This window comes from Anopheles gambiae, chromosome 2 (assembly GCF_943734735.2).
Source record: "Anopheles gambiae chromosome 2, idAnoGambNW_F1_1, whole genome shotgun sequence".
Taxonomy (NCBI): domain Eukaryota; kingdom Metazoa; phylum Arthropoda; class Insecta; order Diptera; family Culicidae; genus Anopheles; species Anopheles gambiae.
Genome location: NC_064601.1, coordinates 99823137 through 99847505, shown reverse-complemented (window position 1 = coordinate 99847505; position 24369 = coordinate 99823137). Strand labels below are relative to the sequence as shown.

The 24369-nt window shown below is 47.4% G+C and overlaps 1 protein-coding gene across 5 annotated transcripts in view; it reads right to left on the bottom strand.

Moving 5' to 3' along the window:
• The window catches only part of LOC1276993 (mucin-19), a 172396-nt gene that overhangs the window by 33585 nt on the left and 114442 nt on the right, over positions 1–24369 (bottom strand). For all 5 annotated transcript variants that reach the window (XM_061647345.1, XM_061647343.1, XM_061647341.1 and 2 more), the window contains 3 exons: positions 23139–24110; positions 20865–21911; positions 18701–18850 (listed from right to left, as the gene is read on the bottom strand). In XM_061647345.1, the coding sequence (XP_061503329.1) occupies positions 18701–18850; positions 20865–21911; positions 23139–24110 (2169 nt within the window). The remainder of the gene's footprint in view (positions 1–18700; positions 18851–20864; positions 21912–23138; positions 24111–24369) is intronic.

Sequence of the window (24369 nt, the reverse complement as noted above, 5' to 3'; positions counted from 1 at the left end):
GTTTCGCCAAATTGCATTTCATTACGCCTCTGGGGGGCACCGTCGTTATTTGGAGGACACGCAAAACCATGTTCCATGAAAACGTTGGAATGGGTGGATCTAACAGGGGAGCTGCTGGCTGACTGGGGTGCTCAGCACAGGAAGCCATTTTACAAATTATTTAATGTCTAATGACATAATATGCTTCAAGTTGTCTGCGCGGAATGTCATCTTAGCCGTCGACATTAATTTTGGGTCCACCCGACTCTACCTACAAGCGCATTGAATCGCGTAGAGCTGCAACTGTTTGCAGTCGAATAAAAAGGAGAACATTAATCATGTGTTTGAACACCACCTGAACTACACGCTCACAACCCGCACACAACCGGTAGTCAATATCAAAAAGAATACGAAAGCGAAACTAGGTTATCCAAGCTGGTAAGGTCGTTTCGGGCCGCTGGTCAGCTGGTCTTGTGGCTGGTGGTGGAACGACTCCATGCGTTTCTTGCAATACGAGAATACGGCAACAAAAAGCAAACAAAACAACAACGATAGTCCACGCTGCTATTGACCACTGTGTGTATCCTCAAACAGGGTTAGCTACGAGTGTTGCTAGGCTGCAGATACCGAGCAGCTACTGTACTTTGATAAGAGTGGACGACGACAACTTCTGAAGCGAACGTGCACGCTCCTCAGATAGTTAGCGAGTTCCGACTGTTTTCTGATTGCTTCCCGGGAATATGTATGTCACCCGAAACTGATGATAGATACGCATAGATCACACTGATTAGCTCATTATCGACACTTGTGTACAGGAAGTAAACATACATTGCTTATCAAGCGAACGACGTAAACATGCGCAAAATTTTTCGATGGAAGTTGTGCACCCAGGATCTAAACACATTACTTCCCTTTTACACACTACAAGCGCAATGGAAAAGTGGAAACAGGCTGTTCGATTGTGGGAGATAACATCATCACTTAGCGTCGATCGCAGCCCCGATGCGATCGTACACGTGTTGCGCTACCTCCCTCCACAATCAGTTTTAAGTTCAAGTGCACCGTAAATTACAATTTTATGTCTTATTCGTTACGGTGAACGGTTTACGCTTTGCGCCGGGTTCCAGCGCAAGTGCGACTCACTGTTTACATCGCTGACCGTCAAGCTTTACGACCGTAAATGTCACTGATCTTTACCAGATGACCACTTTGGGAGGTAAAATATTGCACCAGCACCATTTCCGGGTGTGCATTGCGCGCGGGTCGTTTTACCGGAGGCGTCATGGTGTAATTATATCACCTATTTTAGTTTAATTTGAGTCCCGATGTTTATGTGTCGCGCAGGGAACAGCTTCCAGCGAAACCTTGAAGTGATCGTGAATGTTGCTGGTTGCTGGAATAGCTGTACAGGATGCATCCACACAGATGTTTATATCCACACATTTATAGCCACGGCGCCCGCCGAATATAGTCGTCACAAATCCACGTACGGTCCTTGTCATCTGACACCTTTGCTTCGAAGACCCGAAAGCCCTACAGTATCCGGATGTTGCCGTACAACGAACTTCAAACGTTCCTCACGAAACGAAAGGGAGAAGAGAAGATCTTTCATAGAAATGATCTTCAAATCAAGGGCACAGGAGAGATGTTCGGAATGCTCCAAGGGCGCAAAGAACCTAGAAGATTGAGGAAATCCATTTCTTGACGCTTCCAACGCTCTACTCGAGCGGAAGGGAACATCAGCAGGAAGGTTATTTTAAAAATGTCTTGCTGAAAGATATGTTCCAGTCACTCACGATGCATGCTTGGCTCATTCATCTCCTGCCATCCGTGGTACATAACACTTCACTTATGCGGCGGCTTTCAGACCGCCGCAACAGAAGATGACACAGTTCCGTCTCTGTTTGAAGAATTCTTTCCAATAAAACTTACTTGTCCTCCATTCCTACCCACAGTCAGCATACTAGGACGGTAATGTCTCCGAGCTGTAAAATAGCAATGACGTTTAAAGTTCTACCGACGGGTAATATCATCTTCGCGAGACTGTTAAACCGGTGGGTTGTTACAAGAAAACATCAACATCTCTCTGTCTTTCTCTGTACTTTCTCTCCCTGGCAGCAGCTGTCGTATGGAAGACAAGCGATTGTCAGCAGCAGCAGCATGGAAGTACAGATAGCCGAGGCTATGCTCTGAGTTTTTGTTTGTTTCTCCTCCAACTGCAAACACACACGTGCATCCACAGTTAGGGTCGCGCTGGATATATGTGGCCCAGCAAATGCTTCATTCTGGTGGTGTGGGAGAACAAAATTTTCCACAGTAAAGAACAACCCACAAACAAACATTACCACCCGGCGGTGTCGGGTCCGGACTGGGAAGCGAAAGTCATCCGTCAGGCGACGAGGCGCGCGAGCGCACGCCTTGTTGTTGCAGCGGTTTTGGATGTCAGTCGGGGAATGATTGTGTGCCTTTCGGTCGCTATCCTTTAATTTCATTGGATTACCGGAATTTGCTGTGAGGGGGGAAAGAATGCATTCGTTCTATCCATCTTCCCAGCATTTCTTGGGAGTCAGTCGTGAGAACATAGAAAGGGAATGGTTGTTTCGTTAGCATGACTTTTAGGGCCGCATGCAAAGGGAAAACCAAACATTAGGTGTGTCATCTCCCATTACATGGTTTTGTTTATTTAATTGTAGCATACGTCGGCCACGGTGATGATAATTTAACTATCCTATCCAGACAGCCGGGGACTGTGGTAGAATCCGTTCTAACGTAATAAAATCATGAATATCTAATCAACGCTCCAGAGCCACACGGATGGAACAACAGTAGCTCCAAAAAGTGTTGTCTTCATAAAGGGCACAACTGTGTAGCCTAATCCCGTTCGCGTTGGAGCTCTTCTCCTGCTTAAAGATTCATGTCTCGTTTGTACAATATAAATGATGAAGCACGAAACAATAATCTCTTGCTTCCCATCCGGTAAGGGCGGGAGGACGAACGAGATTTGTGAGATAAACCCCGGGTGGATTATTCCATAGCTGAGCAACTAGCGCTCTCCATTTTTTCCCCCAGTTATTTGCTGCATATGATTTCCTCCGATTGCCTCTAGCCTGCATACGAACGACGGACCCCCCCTTGGTCGCCCCCCCCCCCCCCCCAAACCATATGACCGACGAAACAACGAAATGTTGAATATTTAATAAGTCTCTCGTCCACAATGAGATACCCCATTTTAACCGTGTGCTAAGGTAGATTCAATGCACTCCACACTCCACTGACACCCCCGAAGAGAAGTCAACTCCACTGTGGAGTGGAGAAGGAGTCGATGGTGGCAGCGATACCAATTGTTTCGATGGCTTTTTCTCACGTGCTTGCTTGTGGGTCGTTTGCAGTGTAACTACCGCAGCGACGACGCCTCTGCCGGCGCCGCCGCCAACACAGACGACCCAGAAACGGCGAACAAGATCGAAATCGGAGCCGGACATCGTAATCGGGTCGTGTTGGAAATGGGTTAATTTATTAGAAAATGGTTATGTGTGTCCCGTTCCCCTCTACTCTTTTTACTGCAGGCAGTACAATATGCAGGCTGGCAGTACAGCTCCGATTGGGGGGGGAGCAAGAACTTTCCTGCCGGCCCAACAAGTCCTTTCCCACATGGGCTGGGACTAGGGGACGTGTAGCTAAAAGTTGGTGGAAAAAACTAATGAAAAGTGAAGTTGAAATTCTATCCCAAGCGATCTACCGTTGTTGGCGCGTTGGTTGTTGTCATCGCTGGTAGGGTTTCCGCGCACTTCCAAACGTAACACGATTGCTGTCCATTCCCTTTTGCCCTTGGCTCTTGGGCTCAGGGAATTGTGGGCATGATTGGGGCGTTTGCGTTTTAGAAGGGAATGGTATAGGTGTGGGTGATGGTTTAGGGATTTCCCTCCCGTCCCCGACAGTTGTGAACTACTTCGCCTTTTGGGATATGCGGCCGCCTGGCGGTGCGCGGTAATGACCCCACCGAGAAAGTTAATCACAATGGTGACGAAAAGCCGTGACGAAAGTTTGTTAAGAATTGAGGAGAGTTGTTCCAGGAAGGAACGCGATGGTGATGGTTTGAATTTTAAAAATGTCACATTGCGCTTTGGAAAGAACGATGGAAGGCCAACGCAACAATGATATTTAACAGAATTTAAAGGTAAAATATGTAAAAAATAGGTGAAATTCCTCGATCCATTTAAATGACCCATTATTGTCTTTATAAAAATGAGCTAAAACGTGTTTTTTTTTAATAATAACGTACTTCAGTTGACTTTTTTCAATAGGAACAACGTCAGCTGCAAAGTTTAAAGTTGCCATCAAACAATCCAAAAAACTGACTATTCTGTTTTGACTAACAATTCATCAAGTCACGCATAGTCACTCATTTAAAGGCTCGGTTTGGGCCTTACTACAGTATTAGCTTCCACCATTATAAAATTCAAATTAAATTCAAACCCCAACAAATACATAAAACCAAACCACAACAGAACGTTTCCCCTTTTTTATAAAAAAGGCCCAATAAAACTTCATAAAGCCAGTGAATCATAACGAAGCGTCGAAAAAGCTTACCGAACCGATACGATCCGATGCGTGTCGTAAAGAGCAACCACAAACGGACCAAACCAGCGGACGAGGCAAAGGCAATCTGCCGTTCGATAAAGATCAACCGGTTTCGAACGCGACACAGCACGACGAGATCGGAATGCTGCAGCCGGCCGGCCAGGTGAACAGTACCGCAAGGATAAGTCACATCGTTACGTGCCACCGCAGCACCGGACCGTCGCCGAATGATGCATTCTGCTGGCGTGTAGCAGCATTTACCTTGTGGCAACTGTGAACACTGAAGCTTACCTTTCGGTTCCCAACTATCGGTTTCTTGCAAGACTTGTCCCCCCCTGCGAATGCACTAAGAACGGGGGAAAAGAGAGAAAGCCTAATGCCGAGCTCGGGAATAAATCACGCCATAAAAATGTGGGTCGTTAAGTTTGACGATATTTCCCCCCCCCCTGGTGTGATGTCGCCGCGGCTCCGCGAGGTTCAAATCGTCTGACTGACCAAGAATCGCCGCGAACCCTGTGATTGTGTGTGACCCCTAATGCACCTCGGCAAGGCATGGTGAGAGTGTCTCGTGTACAAACGAGAACGATTAATTTCTCCCTCCTCTGAGCCTGCCGCGTCGAATGCATTTCTTCTGCCAGCACGTTTACATGCTTCGATGCAACTGGCCGAGCCTTGCACGAGTGTTTCTCAGATGGACAGTCACGTTTCTTTCTCACCTGTCCGGCCCGCAAGTGGACGCACCACCGGTCGGTATTTGTAGGTTATGATTGTACACAGCATTCTTCTTCCACGGATGATGTGGTGTGGATGTGGTGTCGACCGTGGTGGATGCATTCTAACAACTTCCACCGATCGGGATGGGGCAAACGAGACACCATCGAGCGGAATCACAACGCTCGGATGAGTCACGAGATGTGACGGCGGAATCAAGGGAAAAGCTGCACACACACACAAAGCACAACTAGTCTTCCATTATCGGAGCTGCAACCCGCGCGCAGGAATTTCCTCCGTGTCCCACAAAGACCCAACACAGGCTTAGACTCTTTCCTCCTTTTTTTGCACTTCCAACGGAGCCAGGATGATTGCAGCAAAGTGACAAAATGATGGACAGTCGGGCAGGCGGCATAAAACGAGCACACGAAGCATAAACAACCCAGGTCATTGCCCTAGAAACGATAGAACGTGAGAGGCGCGTTGAAAAAGCGATGGAGCAGGGGAAGACGACACACGTCGACATCTTCATTGTAAATAAATTTGCTCATCTTTCTCTCGTCCTCTCAGATTCGTCCGGCTGCTGCCAGTAGTGTCCTTTGCTCAACGCCACAATGATGGCAAAAATAGAAAAATGGTGGGAAAAGTTTTCACCATTAACCACCTTCTGCGTTCACTCCATCCCGAACATCTCCAATTCCGGGTATCTGTTGCCCACGAGAAGAACGATCAATTGAGGCCCTTTTTTTGCGGAAAAGCTTCTGTCTACTAAGCGAGGCGTGACAGTGTGACAGCATAACATGGTGGGTGGAAAAACGCGGTCACAATTTTAGTAGATGGACATAACTTTTGCGACCTGTGGATGGGAGGGATGCCCTGATGCTAATGTTGACGCTACTTCTGCTGATTGAAGCACTCGTTGGACGGTTAAAGGAGATACCTTGTACAAATGTGTGTGTGGGGAGGTCGTTTTTGATTGCGCATATTATTGAAATTAATGATGTTTTCCAATTTTTTTTTCCTTGATGGGGCAAAAAACCATCAGCGAAAAAGCCAGCTTGCGAAGGGCGAGCAAAATGACACAATAAATGAATTTCATGGGAAAACTTTACCTTTACTCACAGACACAGCAGCAGACGCTTCCGACAAGAGTGAACGCGATGTAAACAGGATGTTTTTGTTGATAATTATCCTTTTACAGGGTTTGTTCTTCCTCGTTTTTTTTTGCACACACACACACACACACACACACACACACTTTACATCCAGCCAAACTAAGTTGCAACCATTAAACGCTTCTTGGTGAATTAAATTAGCTTTATTGCAACGCACACACACGGCACAATGAGTCATCACAGCTTCCATAATGATGATTCCCACTGATTGCAGCCGAATGTGTGTTCTATTGTTCTAATGTTCTTTCCCACTTCTTGGAGCGCTCGATGCTATGGCGCAAAGTTCACGCCAGGAACACACCAGGCAATTGTCTAACGCGCTACGCGATTATCTAATGCGCGTGGATTGGAACACGCTCTCGTGCGTACGGTACACGGTACGAGCGCAATCTATTCGCCGCTTCCTTGTGCCGGTTGTTGTGACGATGATGATGATCCTTCTGATTGCGGTGACTCACACATTAGATACTGTCGGCCCGATTCATTGCGTGGTTTGATTGATGCAAATTTAATTTAACATCGGTAGCCATCATCTCTTGGCACTTTTGCTCCACCATGAAGAAAGTGTACACCCACAAATCAAAGTGCAGCCAGTGAGCTCGAGAGAGAGCATATTATTCACCGGCAGCAGGGCTGGGAATTACCAGCCACACAACGCCACAAAGCGGATCGGAATGTCATGACAAAACGGCGCACGGTAGCGGCACATAAACAACGGCCAGCTGGCAAAATAAATCTCGCTGTCGCCGCGGTCGCTGGTGAAAGCTGACCAATTCCGGCGTGTTGCAAGGGCTGCAGGCTTGCAGTGCAGCTACCACCATGTAAAACGCATGTTAATTTCAGGCATTTCTGAGAGTGGATGAAGTACGTGATGTGCAAAATGATTTGCTCGATAGGTAGTACACAAAAAAACGTATTTTTTAACCATTTCAATGCCATTTAAATCGGTACAGTGCAACAAAATGAGAAAAAAGATGCAAACATATGTTTGTCACCAGACTGCAACTCCTCCCAACTGTTTGATGCATTATGGCAGCGTCAGGTCTTAAATCATTCCGTTCCCAAGTCTGGGCTGGCAAGTACGTAGCGGCAGCAATTGAAAGCAAATGGTCTGCACAACGCTTTGCCCAGACTGCATCAAAAACTCCTTTTATCATGAACCGGGGGAGCCTGAGACTCGCAAAAGGGACGCAAAGATAAACAGCCATCCAGAAGGGGGGGGGGGGGGGGGGGGGGGGGGAAGGCTTGTGGCAGACAGGATCTTAAAGCGAATGATTCATCACCGTGCCTGCAAATGCATCCAGAGGCAGTGGAAAAAGAGGGAAAATACCAGAGCAAAACATTAACGCGTACATGTGTGTTTATACGCATTCGCTTGCGTTTGCGTTTAATGTGGCAAAAACACGCACACAAACAGCACAGCACCATTGCATGCGACGGGAGGGGGTGGGTGCGATAATAATGTCTCGTGTCTAGGCCACTTCTTATTGTTTGTATGTCTCCCGGATTCGCTCCAAGTGTTACTTAGTTACACTTCCACCACGACCGGTAAGTTGGGGAATGGATGGTGTCAAACGCTTCACTCCCCACCGGACCGGCCTTATGTTTGGACGGTTCCGCGCCGGAACGCGAAGCATGAACGGGAAAATTTATGTCACGCTCACTTAAGCTCAACCGTGCGGCTCCGCCGGATACGATGATGATGAGAATGTACCGTCAGTAGATGCCCGGGACATGAAGATCTCGGGGAAAAAGGGTAGACGCACTCACACAAAAGGTGCCGGCGAGCTAGAGATGGAAAAGCAAAAGCCACGGCGAGACGGTGTGTGCCGTTTGGGGCAGCAGCAAAAGGGACTCCCCAGACGATTATCGGGGGAAGAGCGAAGGCAAGAACGCACGGAGCGACGAGAACCCATCGGCCACCGGTTTTGGGGACGAGCCGTAAATGGAGTGACCGTGTCTTCATTAAGTGTACTGATTGTTTTAGATTGTTTCGAATAATGGTGTACCATGGTGTGGTAGGGGGGGGGGATGGGTAAGGGCGGGAGCTGCACAGACGGTTGTTGGTCCGGGACGCCGGTCCAACGGATTGCATACGAAATGCTATGCTTTTATGAGTGTGCGGCCCTACACCAGGTAGGAGGAAAAAGCATAATCCAAAGTGTTATCGATCGATTTCGACAACGGTACACACACATACCTGGAGCGCGCAGGGTTTGATTATAGTATGCCTTAAAGCGTGTGTGTATGTGTGTGTACGGTATCTACTACGATGAACGATATTGATCGTTTTACCTCATTTTGATTCGTTGAATAATTTAATAGATGAGCTTTAATTACGATTATGGGAGGCTAGATAAGACCCCTAGCGAAGAATTGATCCAATTACTGGTTTTTATTCGTTTTTTTTAGTGCAACGGATAATTCATTGGAATAGATATAAAAGCTACGCGCGATAGTCAATAGTCAATAACGATCATCACGCACAAATGTGCCCCCCTCCCCCTGATCGAGATTAGAATTGATCCCATGCGTTGCGGTGTGTCAGTCCGAGCGTTTGGCAGAGGGCCACGAGAGTGTCATTCCAGCAGATCGTTAAAACCTTACTTTGTTGTAATTGATCGAGTGATTTCGATATCAGAATTGGGTATAGAGAGCCTAATTGATTGATATTAACGATTTTGAATGTTCAAACTAGGCATGTGTAAAATAAACGAGAATCGCACCGTTCGAACAGTTCGGTAAAGTGCACGAACGAACGAGGTTCTTAACAAAAAGAACGACCAGGACTTTTGGAAGAAACTGACTACACCGAACGCGTTCGAACGTTCCGTTCAGTGTTCGACGGCACACATAAATGTGGTAATGAAACGTGCAAAATCATATTGCTTTCTCGCTCATTCTCGCACCGTGCGAACGTGTCGTCAGAGATCAAAATGTACCCTGTTGGTGTTGAAATCGTACCCATACAACTCAATTCCTCGAACGCCGTCGAATTTGTCCAGCAGTGTTCGATACGTGTGCTGTTGGTGTGGAAATCGTATCTATACGACTGAATTCATCGAACGCGTTCGAACTGGTGTTCGATCTGTGTTCTGTTGGTGTGTAAATCGTACCTACACAACTGAATTCATCGAACGCGTTCGATCTGATCCGTTAGTGTTCGATCTGTGTTCTGTTGGTGTATAAATCGTACCTACACAACTGAATTCATCGAACGCGTTCGAACTGGCTCATTTGTGTTCGATCTGTGTTCTGTTGGTATGGAAATTATACCTATACAATTCAATAGATCGAGCCCGTTCAAACGGATTAGTCATTGTTCGCGAATGAACTGAACTGAATTGATTGCGCTCATCATGTTGATCCATATTTAAATAATTTTGTTTTTTTAGAATCCTTGAGTGTGTATAAGGCATGGGGTACAATATATGCAGGAGACATTTTTGCTCGTATTAGTTTTTTACATGCTAGTTTTTGGTCGGTTTTGCGATGGATTGTGTTGACCAGACAGCCGAGTGTTTAATGTTTTTAAATTATTGGTTTCAACCGCAGAATGAGTACTTCTTTGGCTACAGTATGCGTCTATGGTGGGTAAATGAAAAAGATAACGAGCGTTCTTTGTGAATAAAAACCTCATGAAACAAGGAACGAAAGAATCGTCGTTCGCGTTCGGTTCTTTTTGGTGAGCGAACTAGTTCGTTCGCATTCGGTGAAAAGAATCGATTTGCCCATGCCTAGTTCAAACGTTCGTTTGAAGTTCTTATACGAAAACTAAATTGTTCTTAATTTGTTAATTCTTTTCCTAATAAAATGAAAGCTTAAGCTACATTTTAAAATTGGCACTTATTGTTAAATTACTTCTTTACTTATTGTAACAACCAAAGATTATTACTGTTTGCATAAAGTCAGCGTAGCGCTTGAGAACACAAAGCAATGACAATATATTGTTGTTCCCTCGCTGCTCCCACTATCATCAAACCGTGCCCCGTTTGTGATTCATTAATACAGCCATTAGCAGCAACAGTAAGCAGCTCGTTTTACACGTACGTAGGGTACTGCTTTTAGGGGGCGCAAAAACATGTACCACACAAACCCTCCAACAAAGGACCCTTCGTCGGCTTCAACATGGGATAGGGGGAAGAGAGTGATTAAACGCGTCTCAGACACGTGATTTTTTTCCAACATCACTCTTTTTATGAAATAAAAATGAACACACAATGTTCCTCACCAACACGAAGGACATCGGTCGCCTCTTGCACATGTGTTTTACACTGTTGAACACAAGAAAAAAAGATTTTCCCTCCCTGCCTCTATTAATGACAAATTTACGCTGCTGTTCCCTTTAACTGGAGATATTTAAAGGGGACTGCGCTCGAGGAATACAAAACCAAAATCGGGGAAGGTCGGCGCAATGGGACACACCGAGCAATGGAAAACGCATCACAAGACAACGAACCGTACCAAACCCCGGAAGTACGGTTTAAAGCGCATCGTAATTGCATTTCGTATGCGGGGGCGGCCATTTGTGCTGTTCAGGTTGATACTGGGTCCGTCGAAATGGGACAGTTATGAGCCCCCCGAGGGATGGGGAGTTCTTGATTTCTCGAGCAACTCGATCGCGGCAAGGAAGCCAAACGATAAACGCCTCCCCGACTATACTGGCACACATAATTTATCGCTCAAATCGGTTGCTCCCTAAAAATGTCAAGCCGAACGAACAAAGCCCAAGTTCCGGTTCGGCGTTGCCTTCCGTCGCTGTTGCTCGCTCCTACGCACTTTTTGTTTTCTCTCTTCTTTTTTGCTGTAAGGTAATTGGGGACCAGCTCGTGGCATTTGTGCTGTGCATTTGACTCTACTTACATCGGATGCGTCTCGTTGTCACAACAGTGCCAACTGTGTCTGCTCGTGTCGAGCAGTGCCACCGGCGGCTGCTGATCGGTTTCACTTCGCTCCGTTTCATTGACCATCGGTGGCGGCATCATTGGCAGCGGCGGCGGCGACTCTGTCGGTTCCGGTAATGGATAGCCTCCGCTGTGCAGGTTGATAATGGCTGCCGCATGCTCGACCACGATCAAACTGTCACCGTTGGCGCCCGCTGGCGGCGACAGGTTGCGCAGCTGTTCGCTCAGCTCGGCCTCCACCACCGGTGCAACCGGTTGACCTTCGGCGACCACGCTTTGCTCGACCCCATCGTCGCACCGCTCGACCGCCGGTATTGCCGAGCCGGGCGGCTGAGGCTCCATCGTGACATCGGCGGAGGCAACAACTTGCACCACCTGCACCAGCGGATCGGTTTCAATCGGCACGATAGCGTCTTGATTGCACGATAGCAGCGCAACCGTATCGTCGTGCCCATATCGGTACGACGGTGAGCATTCGCCACTGTCCTTCTTTAGCTCCTTTTCGCGCTGCTCGTCGGCAGCGTCGTCCGCTGGGTTGTGATCTTCCGCCCGCCGATCGTACGGTTCGAGCGAATCCATCTCTTCGATCACTTCGTCGGTCGTTTTCCTTCGTCTCGTCCGACCGACCGCGTTGCGCAGCTGCGGCTCGTCCACGCTGGTGGGTCCCCTTGGGGACGAAATGACATCCGCCATCATACACACACACGGTCGCACACTTTACCTTCAACACCTCTGTGTTAGACACGCTCTTGACACTCAGCAACGGGGCAGAGGAAGAGGTAGCAGCAACAGATCATAATCGGCACAGCGGACAGAGGCCATCAGGCAGGGTGCAACGGTTGTGGTCAGCTGTTTGGGGAGCTGCAGGAGTGCGTTTGCTCCATTCCACCCCGGCCACAACTCAGCACATCTCTCTCTGCTTGGTCGATCGGTATCAATTTTCACCAAAGCAACAAGCAGTGTGAACACTGCTCAAGGCACGCGCTTACCCGCGCGAGCGATATTAAATTTTGCGCACACACCCCGGAGGCCCGGGACACAGGAAACGGGTTGGTTAACGCGTTTTGCACTAAAGCACACGACACGGCACACACACACGCAGACACTTTACGCGCGGTTTGATGCTGGGTAATAGGACACTTGTTGCGTTCGAAATGTAAATGATATGATCTTTTAGGTTTCCCGCATTAACTGCTGGCGGGGAGTAAAATCGATATAGGTGTTGAGACGGTTGTGTTGAAGCTAGTAGTGCGATACGGCGAGTAAGAATTGTTACAAATGAGCCTGTTTTCTTTTACGATAGTACACAATTCCAGTTTAACGTAAGCTAAGTTGAAGTTGATCGATTGAAGGTTTTTGTTTGCGTTAAAAAAAAAAGACACAAATTATGGATTATCCATTCCCCAAATAACACTATTTAATGTTCAAATTGTGGTAAAATAATCAACAAATGGTGGTAAACCTTTCTCTTCCCAAAATCAGAGCAAACCAGAGTCCAACCAGAATTTACGCATGTCCAGCGATCGATTATCAGGAAGCATTAATTATGCAAATTACATCGCAGTGCGGTGAAAGAAAAGTGCAAGCAGGACCATTATTTTTTACGGGCTTGCTGCATTTTAATGCTGTTCGATAATTAATATACGGTAGAGTATAATAATGAATTAAAAATAGACTTTCGAATTATTGAAAAACTCCCGCTCTTTTCAGTACTTTGTTGACCGAAACTCTTAATAATAAAACGGTCTCATTGTACCCAGGGAACAGGTTTCGGGAAGTGCTGTTTTTCATTCCCATTTCTTCTTTTTTTTCGAAAGTTGCCACAAAATGCATTCGCCAATTCGCATCCCGTTGCGCGTGCTGCACTCACTCCAGCCCAGCTCGATGAAACGTAACAAGTGCATCTGGGTATGGGCACAATGTGTGCAGCAGCAGCAGTCTCCATGCCAAGAAGGTGTAAATTATGTTCCAGTCCATCGTTCACAGTTGGTGGCGTGAGGCGTGCGGTGTGAAAATCGGGTCATGTGCAAAAGGGTGGTTGTTTATTGATCACCTGCAAAAATAAGTCGGCCATTTCACACGAACACACACACAGACACATCCAGTGCGTCACAAACAGTTAGCAGATCGATAGCCAAGGGTTGTCCCGAGCGGGCCCTTTGTTCGTCAGTGTTGCGTGCCGGCGCTTCCATCCTCTTTTTTCTGGCTCTCTCCCTCTCTTTTGCGTGATTTGGGTCGCGACGAGCAAATCCATCCATCACCAGTCACGATTCCAGACCGGCCGTTGCATCTCATCGTGCACCTATCCGCCCCCCCCCCCCCTCCTTCGTGCTCCGCTCAACCAAGAAGATACTAATGGTAATATGCGCTATCCAAAGGCAAGAAGTAGAATGGGATCGAAAAATGCATAAAGTTCAATGCCTTCTTTCGTGCCAGTCAGCTTCTTATCTGCCTTTGTGTGTGTGTGTTTTCCAGAAGTTCTTCAAACGCACCTGTGCACCTACTACCCAAACATGGTGGTGCGGGGAGATGGTGCTTTAGAAGGGCAATGGGCGACCAGGTGAAAAATTAACGACCATTGTTAAGTCGCTCGAGAAGCAACAGAGCCGTGCAATCCCACACGAACCAAAGAAAAAAAAAGAATTAAAAAACCCACGTAGGTAGCGCTCTGGCAGTAATAATAATCCACAAATATTATCCCTCAAAAAGGTACACAATCGTTGCGCCGTTTTGGTGCCCCCCTGCCAGCTCGCTTCCAGCACGAAATGCGTAGAAGCTTTCCAAATTCATGCTCCACCACTCAGCATAACGTCAAAAGCAGACGAGCGCTGGTGCGCTCTCTCGGTTAGTGTAGCTCTTTTTCCGGGAAAAAAGACTCCGGATAGGTTGATAGGTGGAGCTGCGGAGTTTTCTGCCAGACGAAACCAGCTGCCCCTGGTGATCTTGCCCTTTCTAACAAGCACATTTGACGCGTTTTTTTTGGGCGGTGATGTTTGCATTTGCGTGTGGCTCCTAAAATAAAGAAAAACACGTTTCGTTTACCTTCGGCAGAACGTTGATTACCTTTGACAAATATACTTCTCTCTGCACATCCCAAAGCGAAAAGTAAAAAGGGACCGTTTGGGGCAAACATTACACTGGAGCTCTCGTTATAGTTGATTGTTCCACGTGAAACAATCGCTTCTGGCGTTGGTATGCAGTACAAAAAATCAACCAACTCACAACTCGTAATCAATTTAATCAATTACAATGTGCGATAAGCAATCACCACTGGCGCACCCGTATGCAATTGTTTTACAAAAAAAAGGTTATTTGTTTGAGACTGTTTGATGATTGTTTTTCGAATTCAGATCTGTTCTGGACGCTTGTGACTACAATAACGCTAATTCCCATTTTCCCGCAGGCACGTTTATGAGCTTTATGTGCACAGTTCGTTAGCAAAGGGGGAATGGCTTTAAGTGGCAACACGTGTTGATAGTTTTAGCCGTTACAGTGTGACTTTATAACAGAAAGGAAAAGCAATACCTTCCACTGTCAACAAAGTAGAAGCATTCTTTTGCAATAAAAACATCAAACACTGTACCTTGTTTGACTACTTTCGATCTCAGCACATGAATAAATGAATAAATTTACGAGAAAAAAAACAAACCGCAAAATGTGGTGCGAATGCGCAATGCCGCTTTTGGCACGAATCCTCCTGGATATCGCGGGCTGATCTTGTTTGACTCGGTTTTAAGGTATTAATAGTGGCCGCCAGTGGCCAAACCGTGCAATAACGGCAGGGTCCCGCGCGCATGGTGCGGCGGTGCCGATTAGCCAATAAACAGATGCACGTCTATCGCACGGCCACGGTGCTAATGGAACGGCTCCAAATTAACACTGGGGATCTGGTTTTCCGAAAAAGCCCGCTCTGCCCTTTAAATACTGGTTCACGATGATCATCGCAATGCTGGGGGAAAGGTGCTCGAGCACGAGAAAACCGAGCTGCTGCTGCTGCTCGTCGAACACGAACCGTTTCCCATGGCAACCACAACAGCAGACGATGGAACTTTTCTACTTCTGTCTTTCTTTAAGAAAGGTTTGCTAAAATAGAAAAGAAGTCGTTTTAGGCATGCAATAAAACAACAATATCATCCCAGGTGTATTCTTTCGCTACTTCCTGTTTCCCTGTTGCGGCTCTATTTCTATTCAAACTCAAGAAACGGATTCGTTTTGGGACGATTTCTTCACGATCCTTCCACACACCTTTCTTCCGGACGTGCGGAACGGAGCGCACCAATACATATGCACATCCCCGGGAAAAGGACATGCAACAGGCGGCACACATACACCCGTGGCTGTCTGTTCAATGTGTTCGTCGTTACCGCGTGTCTTGCGGGAACAATCAATCGTCTTTCGTCCAGCGTAATAGCTCTCACTAATTAATTTATGCACAGCTGTTGAACGCTCCAAGGCCAATGGCGGTGCGAGCATCAAAGCATGCCCCGTGTGAAACCTTCAACCGATCAACTTCAATGTGCGAACGCGCGCGACCTACACACACACACACACGCAACGGTGGGCAGGTGATTCCTGTTTGCTGTTGTCGTTGCTGCAGCATTGAAACATTTCTTAACGTTTCTCGGTTTCTCTGCTGCTTCTAACTCCACACCAAACGAACCGAGCTTGTCGCTTGTCGTCGTCGTTATCTGACCGTGCTGATCGTAACCTTTGACACCGAAAGGAAATTGATATTTTCCTGCTGGTGACTAAACACGCAAACACACAAATTGCAGCACAGAATGTGCATTATGCACACACACGCACACACGCATTCAGTTGTGGAACGAACAGAAGGAAGAACAATACACAAAACGAATTCTGCAATTGACACCCTTCTCACTCTAACACACACACATTTGCCCACGATCTGGTGTTGCAGCTGGGAAGGCGGCCACAACTGCAGGATTCGACATCGAAATGGGAATTTAGAACCAATTCCTTCAGCATTTACTACCCATTGCACACACTTACAACAACTAATAACACAGACACACGCACAATCTGTACCGTTCGATTGGCGAAGGAAGTTTGGACGCGCGCGCGTTCACTCTTCGCTGCAAGCCCGCGGCATTTGCGTCCGTTCCGTTTGTTTACCTTTTTCAAAATGCCCGTTGCTTGACAGTGCGGGGTTTGGGTGTAGCGCAACCGTCATCCCATAGTGCAGTTTGGCCGCGTAAAAGAGTGTGCCCTTCTTGTCTGTTGTTTCCCCTCCCGCACTGCTTTGTTTCCTTTCGTACGGGCTGTACACAGTGGGCTGTGCGCGGTGCTGTCAAGCCGGTTGAAATTTAATGCACAGCGCCATCTAGGTGTCAGCGTGCGTACTTTGGAGCAGTTTAAAATGATCGTTATGGGACGTGGCTGTTGTAAAGTGCTGTTTTATGTTTTATGTATGTTATTTGTATTGTAGTTGTATGATAGTAGAAGCTACTCAAAAATTCACATTATTTGAAAGCTCATAAAAACGATATGAAGTCTTTTAAAATAGCTTTGATAGTTAGTTTTTTAAAATATCGTTTACGCTGATGACACTGTTGATGCCTAGGGGCCAAAGAAAACCTTTGGATTGTGCCATCAATCGACAGTTTGATGGCAAAATCGTACAAGCGTGGCCATTTTGAAGGCATTCCCGTTTCGGCACTTTATCGTGGCAAACCCTTCGAATCATTCATGCATAAATCAATCCCCCACACACACACACACACAAAAGGTAGAGCTGAGTCCTTTGCCGATGGTGTCAATGAATGCAAAAAAACGAGCTTTTCAAGATGGTTGTGAAACCAAAAATACCAAACAGAAAGAAAGGTGTCCTATTTTTTTAGTAGCCTAGCAATGCTCGATCCCCCTTGGACTCGGCTAACACCCGGTATTCGTGTGCTTTGAAACAGATTTCCACCGGGCCCCACGTCTTTTCGAAAAGGACTGTGGAATGTTTATAAGTCGGTGGGCTAACGCCGCTGGAAATGGTGCGAATTAATACTCGGATAAATCAACGAAACGAAACGATACCCTTGTCAATCGACCGGAAACGCCTGCTCGAGCCTCCGTCAACCGTCAAGGGTCTCCACCGGAGGACAATGTCCCCCCGCTTTGTTCGCGGAGGTATGAAGAAGCTTGGCAGCGTGTGCAGGAGAGCGCTTTGTTTTATGCCATTTCCCTGTCAGTCCCTGTGTTCGGGTAAATTCAAAGGGCGTTCAAGACGAAATAATACTCTTAAGAATGTCCCAGCACCACACCAAACCATCATCATCGCCATATTCGTGTTACGTCATCTACGGCAGTACGGAATAGACGCTAGGGGAAAAGGGATCGAAACAGCATGCCAACGCCCCCTTTTTTGAGAGAAAGAACTGTGCCCGGGCACTTGTGTTTTCACAAACGGGGATTGTGAAACATTTGTAAACGAATCTATTTTACTACGTGCTAACAGAGCGATGGTTGGCACCACTTCACCCACTTTCGGGACGTTTGCACACGCTGGTTGGTTGCATGTTGGGTAAATACGTTGATACGATAAAGCTTTTACTTGCTGAATTGGGATGCGGAGAGTCAAGTTCCCGGGCATGGCTGAATGCTTCGGGTGGATGAATAAATTATTTCCCCCCAAATCAGGGGACAATCAGAGTCGGTACGTTTCTCGAAAAGTAATGGGGAGCTTGGTTTGGAGATGTTGAAGAAACCTTTTTTTTTGGAGAAATTGTGCCGTTGGTTACCTTCTTCATAGAAGAAATCGTTCAATAAGGAGTAAGTAAAAGGATTCGCGAAATGGTAATCAATTGGAGTTACATCCCAACAAACATTTTGAAAAACTGACAAGACATCCAAACTCACCAGATATGTACTTGGATCTTTTTTTCTGGTTAAATAAATTATCCGTAATGAAATCATCATTAACAGTGTTCTTCCTTCTCCGCATTGTTTCCGATGATAAATCAACCACATTATTCATACCCCAGACAGGTCTTCCTCCTTCTCCTGTCTGGGCCATTACATTTACAGATCAACAGAGAAAAGTAAATGGGGTTGAAAAAAACTTGTGGATCCATAAGAATCATAATTGACGTAACCGGATTAGCTGTCTCGAGTAAACGGATTACATCGATGCATCGATGAGCATGTCACAACAACAAGAGAATAAGAGCTGAAAGATGCGAACGTAATAATCATCCATTGACCAGTAGCCAGGACAAGACAAAGCCTGCACAGGACCACAAGGACATCTTCATATTTCTGGACCGAAATGGAGTGTGAGAGCAACGTGATGAAATGTGCTGCCAGAGGAGAAAAATGGGGAAATTCGACGTTACTCACCTGTAGCGCATGAAGGATTTGGGCAGCGAACGACTCTTGAGTTTCATCTCAAACTTTCGCTTGATGGACCCGGTCGCTAACGATGTCGATGGTTGTGCTGCCGTCGCTGCCGCCGCCGTCGCCGCCGCTCGTGGTTTTGTCGTCTGAGGTCTTCAGAGTTTGGGTGATGCAGATCACGATCAGACCGGCGAGGGTTCCCGGGAATGGGCAATTAATTCCGATCCAGCCACCGATGACAGAGGTCGAAAATGATAAAAATCGTACAAGAATGGAATGGAAACGAAACGGGTCAGATTAGAAAGCGGTGATGGTAATACAAGGGTGCACAACGAAGTACACAGATAAGAGCGTCAAACGCATGTGGTTGGTTTGGTTTAGCAAACAAAAGACAAATAAATATACAATTCTTTCTCAACACCCTGGGAGATTATGCAGTCAAAGAAGCGTGATTGGCGAGTGTAAATAGATTGAAATTTTTACCCTCCCAACAGCCGTAACAGCGATCATTCTCCCATTCTTACACGCCTAACCCGGTTTGTAGGTGAAGCGTGGAGAAGATAAATTATCTTTCCAAGAAATTGTACCAGCAGGAGACGCAAGACAAAAAGTTTACCGCAAATTATGTTTTATTTCGCTTATGAAGCATCCGTTACGTACACTCCCGCCCCCCATCAGAGCACTCTCAGGTGACGAATGGTAGCGCAGACAGTACGGTGCCATCGTCAAGTTTCATGGTTTTTTGGTTTTGCGTCATCGCATGCGAACTGCCACCCGATTCACGCCAACCGCACCAAAAAGTCACAAAAAGAAAAATCATTCACCCAACGTAATATTAATTTTACCCATCTGCTACACGACGGCCAAGCAGCCAAGCCGAGACGGGATCGCTTTTCTTTCCGCCATCCTTCGCCACCTTTTCCAAGGGCGATGATGATGGAGGCAGTTTCAGGGTGGCAATGATAATATTTTCTCACCCGTTCTTTTCCCTCGCAAGCTCACCCCATTTATTGCTGGCATAGAAATGCGTATGAAAATATTCATATGAAAATGAAGCGTCGAGCTTTTGAATGGATGATCTTGGCCGGTGCCGTCCCTCGCACATCAATATCACCTTCCCCCTCCCCAGGGGGGTGCTTCATGTTTGCCGGACTCTTGGGGCTAAAGAGGAATGCGATGGAATTTATGTTTCCCGGAAGGTTACGTCGCAGGCGAACAGTTTGCTAAGCCCGGCCATTTCCCAATGGAGAGGTTACCTGTTTTGACAAGGATACCTGTGGCATTGATTTGCAAAGGGTTGTGCCCGTACGTACGGTGGAGAAAATTAAGGCATCTCGTTCGGGCGAGGAAATGCATCGCCCGAGAGAAGAGCTTTGACACGCGCTCGATATTAAATAATCTGATCTCTATGGAAATTGAGCGAAGGGAGAGGCTTTCAATGGGGAAATTTCTTCGCAAAAATGAACAGATTAATTTGACTTTCTTTTCCAATGAAATCGGAAGGGCATAGTACGCACCAGTTTGAAGAATCTGGGTAGTAGAATTTCTTCATAACTGATGTAATAAAGGGCATTTTACGCATTTTCAAAAGCCATTTCAAAAGAATGGCGTAGGCCTTTAGGGAGAAGTTTAATATTGATGCAGTCTTTATAACGAAAGATGCTTTAAATGTCAATTTAAAAAAACCGACGAGCCTTCTGTCTGCTTTTAGGCGAACAAATGTTTAATTCCGCCAGCTTATTTGTAATGGTATACGCTAAAAAGTTCAACTGTGCGCCTGAAAGTATGTAATAGGATGTATTTGTCCACAATAACTGGATTAAAAATTATTCTGTATTGTTTAGAGGGCTCCCAAGACCTAGCCCTGCTATGCGCCTGAAGGTATGCAATAATTATAGCTTTCACTGCAATGCAATATTTTACGAGCGCCTAAAGGTATGCAATTTGATTCTTTTTGGAATTATCGGTCAATATAACTCGCCAAACTTTTATGTAATTCTGGGCCAACATTGTAAAATAATACAAAAAAACATGTGCTCGACCTTTCAAGCGACATGACCGTTTTTCCAATATCTCGATGCTGCTTTTGTGAGTATCTGATTCGGCATTGATGAATTATCAAACGGCATAATTGAAATTACACGATGTCGATGCTCTGATTGCTTACCTCGCTCTACCGTCCCGCGCATCGATGCCAGTGCCAGTGCAAGCTGTGCCATGTTGCTGCTGCTGCTGATTGCCAACAGTCGACGATTGTTGATGGTGTCGCTGTTTGTTACTGCCCCCGGTACGGTTGGTTTTCCCGTTCGCCACCATCGCTGGTGCCATCGCCACCGGCACGACTGTCATTGATGTGCCACCATTACTTTTGGCTGTCGAGAACGCACCAGTGCTCCCCGGCACGGACTGCCCGGCCACCGCTACCTTTCCCTTGGGCGTGGAAGCACGGTCACGCGTAATTGGCATCTCGTGCTCGCCGAGAAACGTTATCGAGTTTGCCTTTATGATCGTGCTGATGATGTTGCTGTTGCTGCCGGCACCGGTCGGCTGGCCGTACTGTTCGACCGAAAGGCCTCCAGCAGCCGGCCCGTGTACGGTCGATTTTGCTGCCGGTCCCGATGACATCCGGTAGGACATTGGGCCAGCACCATCATCATCGTAGAATTCAAAGTTTTGCTGCTTGCGTAGAATGCGTTGCGGATGCTGCAGGTCCTGCTGGTGGTGTGGTTGCTGCTGCTTCTGTTGCTGATAGTAGTGATGCTGCTGACCGAAGCTACTTACTCCCCCGTAGCTGTTCGCCTTGACCGGAACCGGTACGGCCCGCCCGGATGCACGACCAATCCCGGCCGACTCCGACGGGGCCGACGGTCCGTTCGAACCGGTCGGCGCTTTCGGCGATGCCGCGTGTGGCCAGCCGATGGCCGAACCGCCGCTGTGACTACCTTGGTTGTGACTACTAACGCTACTACTGTTGCTACCACCACTGTCCGCCCGCGGTCCACCCACACTGTCGCCGATGTATATCACCTCGGGCGGTGCTACCACCACACGCTTTCCCCTGCGGCTCAAACAATTATCACTGCCCGATTTGGGCAGGTGGCTAGTGGCCAACTGTTCCTTCGACTGTTCCTCGACCGACTGGCGCGCACTTGCAGTTGCACCCGCGGACGACACGCCACAGTGTGGCCAAAAGTCACAGGAGCTAGCGGTACAACTGAAAGTATAGAAGAAAACAAGCGTCATGGTACAGGTGGAGGTGGGCTTTTGCGTAGTGGCGCAGCTGCCGAGCACGCGGAAAAGATGGTTTAGTTTTTTTTAGCGGGGTTTAGTTTTAAGCTTTGCCGTGGTTAACGAGGTTTGAGCAGATTGAGGGTTTAGTTGCTTTAGTGGACCTGCACCATTAGTTTTCAAATTAAAACTTTTTGTTTTGTTTGCGTTGCTTACTCTAACAACATACGGAACGACGTTCGGTTCGTTCAGCACCTGGTATTTTCACCTCACTCGATATCCCGCGCACAAAACAGAACACACACGGGAAGGAAAACTTGCTCACATTCAGACTTTTTTTCTTTTCCTTCAAAAGTCCAACTACTAATACATCGAACAGTAGTGCTAAAAAACTCAAATGCATTAACGCGTTTCGGTTAAACATGTAACGATCGGTGTTTGTTAAAATGTATGATTCCGTTTTTTTGCTTAAGTAGTCGTTTTAGCTTATACGTTTATAACCGCTCGGACTGAAGCTGAGTATCCGAGCTGACGGCGGCAAATTTAAACGCTAGTTTAAGATCGCTAGTTCATTACTTTATACACCACACGGTACGGTGAGTTTTGATTTTAAAAAGTTTAAGCATCGTTCGTTAGTTTTTTTTACAGAATTTTTAGGTTACGTTTTTTGGGTTTTTGTAGAAAAAGTTGACTAAAGATTCGTTATCTACTCGCATCCGCAAGGTTTTGATTATTGTTTAGTAGCAGTAGTTGTAGTAGTAGCTCGTAGTATTTTGCATGTTTTGCTCCGATGTATGGCCGCGTACGTTTGATATTAAAAATGGGTTACAACATTAACAATGCGTTTTTGATTTCTTGCGCCACCGACGACGTACGCTAGAGCTTGTGTCGTTTTGTATACAGATTCGTTACAGTTCTTGCTAATTACAAGCCAGCACCAGTTTGTTATTGCGACACCAGCACCGCCTAGCCCTCACCCTTAGTGTAGTGCGTGTGTAGTATAGTGTGTACCCGTTTTAGTAAGAGTGATGCAGGTCTTCTGGAAGAATGCCGGTAGCACGCTACGTAGGTTAGTTTTGTGTTATAAGGGGAGGGTGTGCCTGTACGTGTACGTGTGTACTACTGTGTTTTTGTCTACGGCGCGCCATTAGTGCCTTAGTGTGCCGCGCGGGGTGCTTCGCTTAGTAAGTTTGTCGCTTTTAGCTGTTAGTACCTTCCAGACGATGGCGTCCCGGCGATGGTGGGCGGTGGCATCGCGTTCCGGGCGGCCGATTCCCGGTGCATCTGCACCTTGTTCTTGGTGGCGTACAGGAACTTCTTCACCAGCTCGGCCTCCTTGAAGGTGGCTATCGGTTGGGCCGGCTCCGCCCCACCATACTCTGGCGTCATCAGCCGCTCGTCGTACTCGGAGTCGGGCGTTTGCTGGCGCATCAGATACAGGTCGGTCGGTTTCTGGTAGCCCGGGACGGGCGATCGTTCCCTCGACACGCCGGCCGCACGTGCCTGCCGGTAGGCCGATCCCATCATGATCGGTGAGCGGGCACTCGTAACGCGATTCAGTTCGTACGGTAGCTCCGGTTCGTACAGACGGTTCAGTCCGCCAAACAGTGACGTTTGGGGCGAGCGGTTGCGCGAAGTCGACGACTGGCTCGTTGCGTACTCGTTGCTGGATGAGTTGGAGCCAAACACGCGATCGTGCGAGTAGGAGCGCTTCTCGGTCGTCACGTACGTGCGCTTGTCCGCCATCCGGTCGGCCAGCGGCATGCCGAGATTGTCGTCGAACGATTTGCTCTTGTCAAACTCGTACTCGTACGGGTGGCCGGTGGCGGCGCTGGCGCTGATGCCCGTGCCACCACCGAGGCCGAGCCCGTAGTTGTTGTTGTCAAAGGATTTGCTCTTGTCGACCACGTCCAGCGTGTGCGAGGCGGTCTCGCGCCGCAACCGGTCGAGCGTACTGTTCGGCGAGATGCGGCTGTACAGATGTGACCCGGTCAGGGTGAGACTGTCCTGGCTAAGAAGTTGGGACGGTGGCCCTGGCTTTCGGCCACCGCCCAGCACGTTCGGCGTGGCGTAGGTGGGACGCTCCTTCGGTGGTACCGTTCCCAGCCGTACCACCACCTTGTGGGGCATCTGCTGCACTGGCATTTGCTGGCGACTGGGCGATCTTTCCGACAGTTGGAGCGACCTGATGATTGCAGGTAGAGGAGCATTGTCGGGGATGAATTCCACAATCCAGATGGAGACGAGGATGTCAGAAAATTAAACAAATAGAAAGAACAATAATTAGTATCGTTTGATGGATGAAGGCAGTAGCCTAAGGGTCGAGCACTAGCGGACGTGAAGGCATTGCCCGCGCAACCGGGACCAACTTGCTCTACAGTACAGTCTCAAAAAAGATCTAAAAGAACACAGGCTAACGCGCAGAGTTGCGGTAGAGTTGTGTA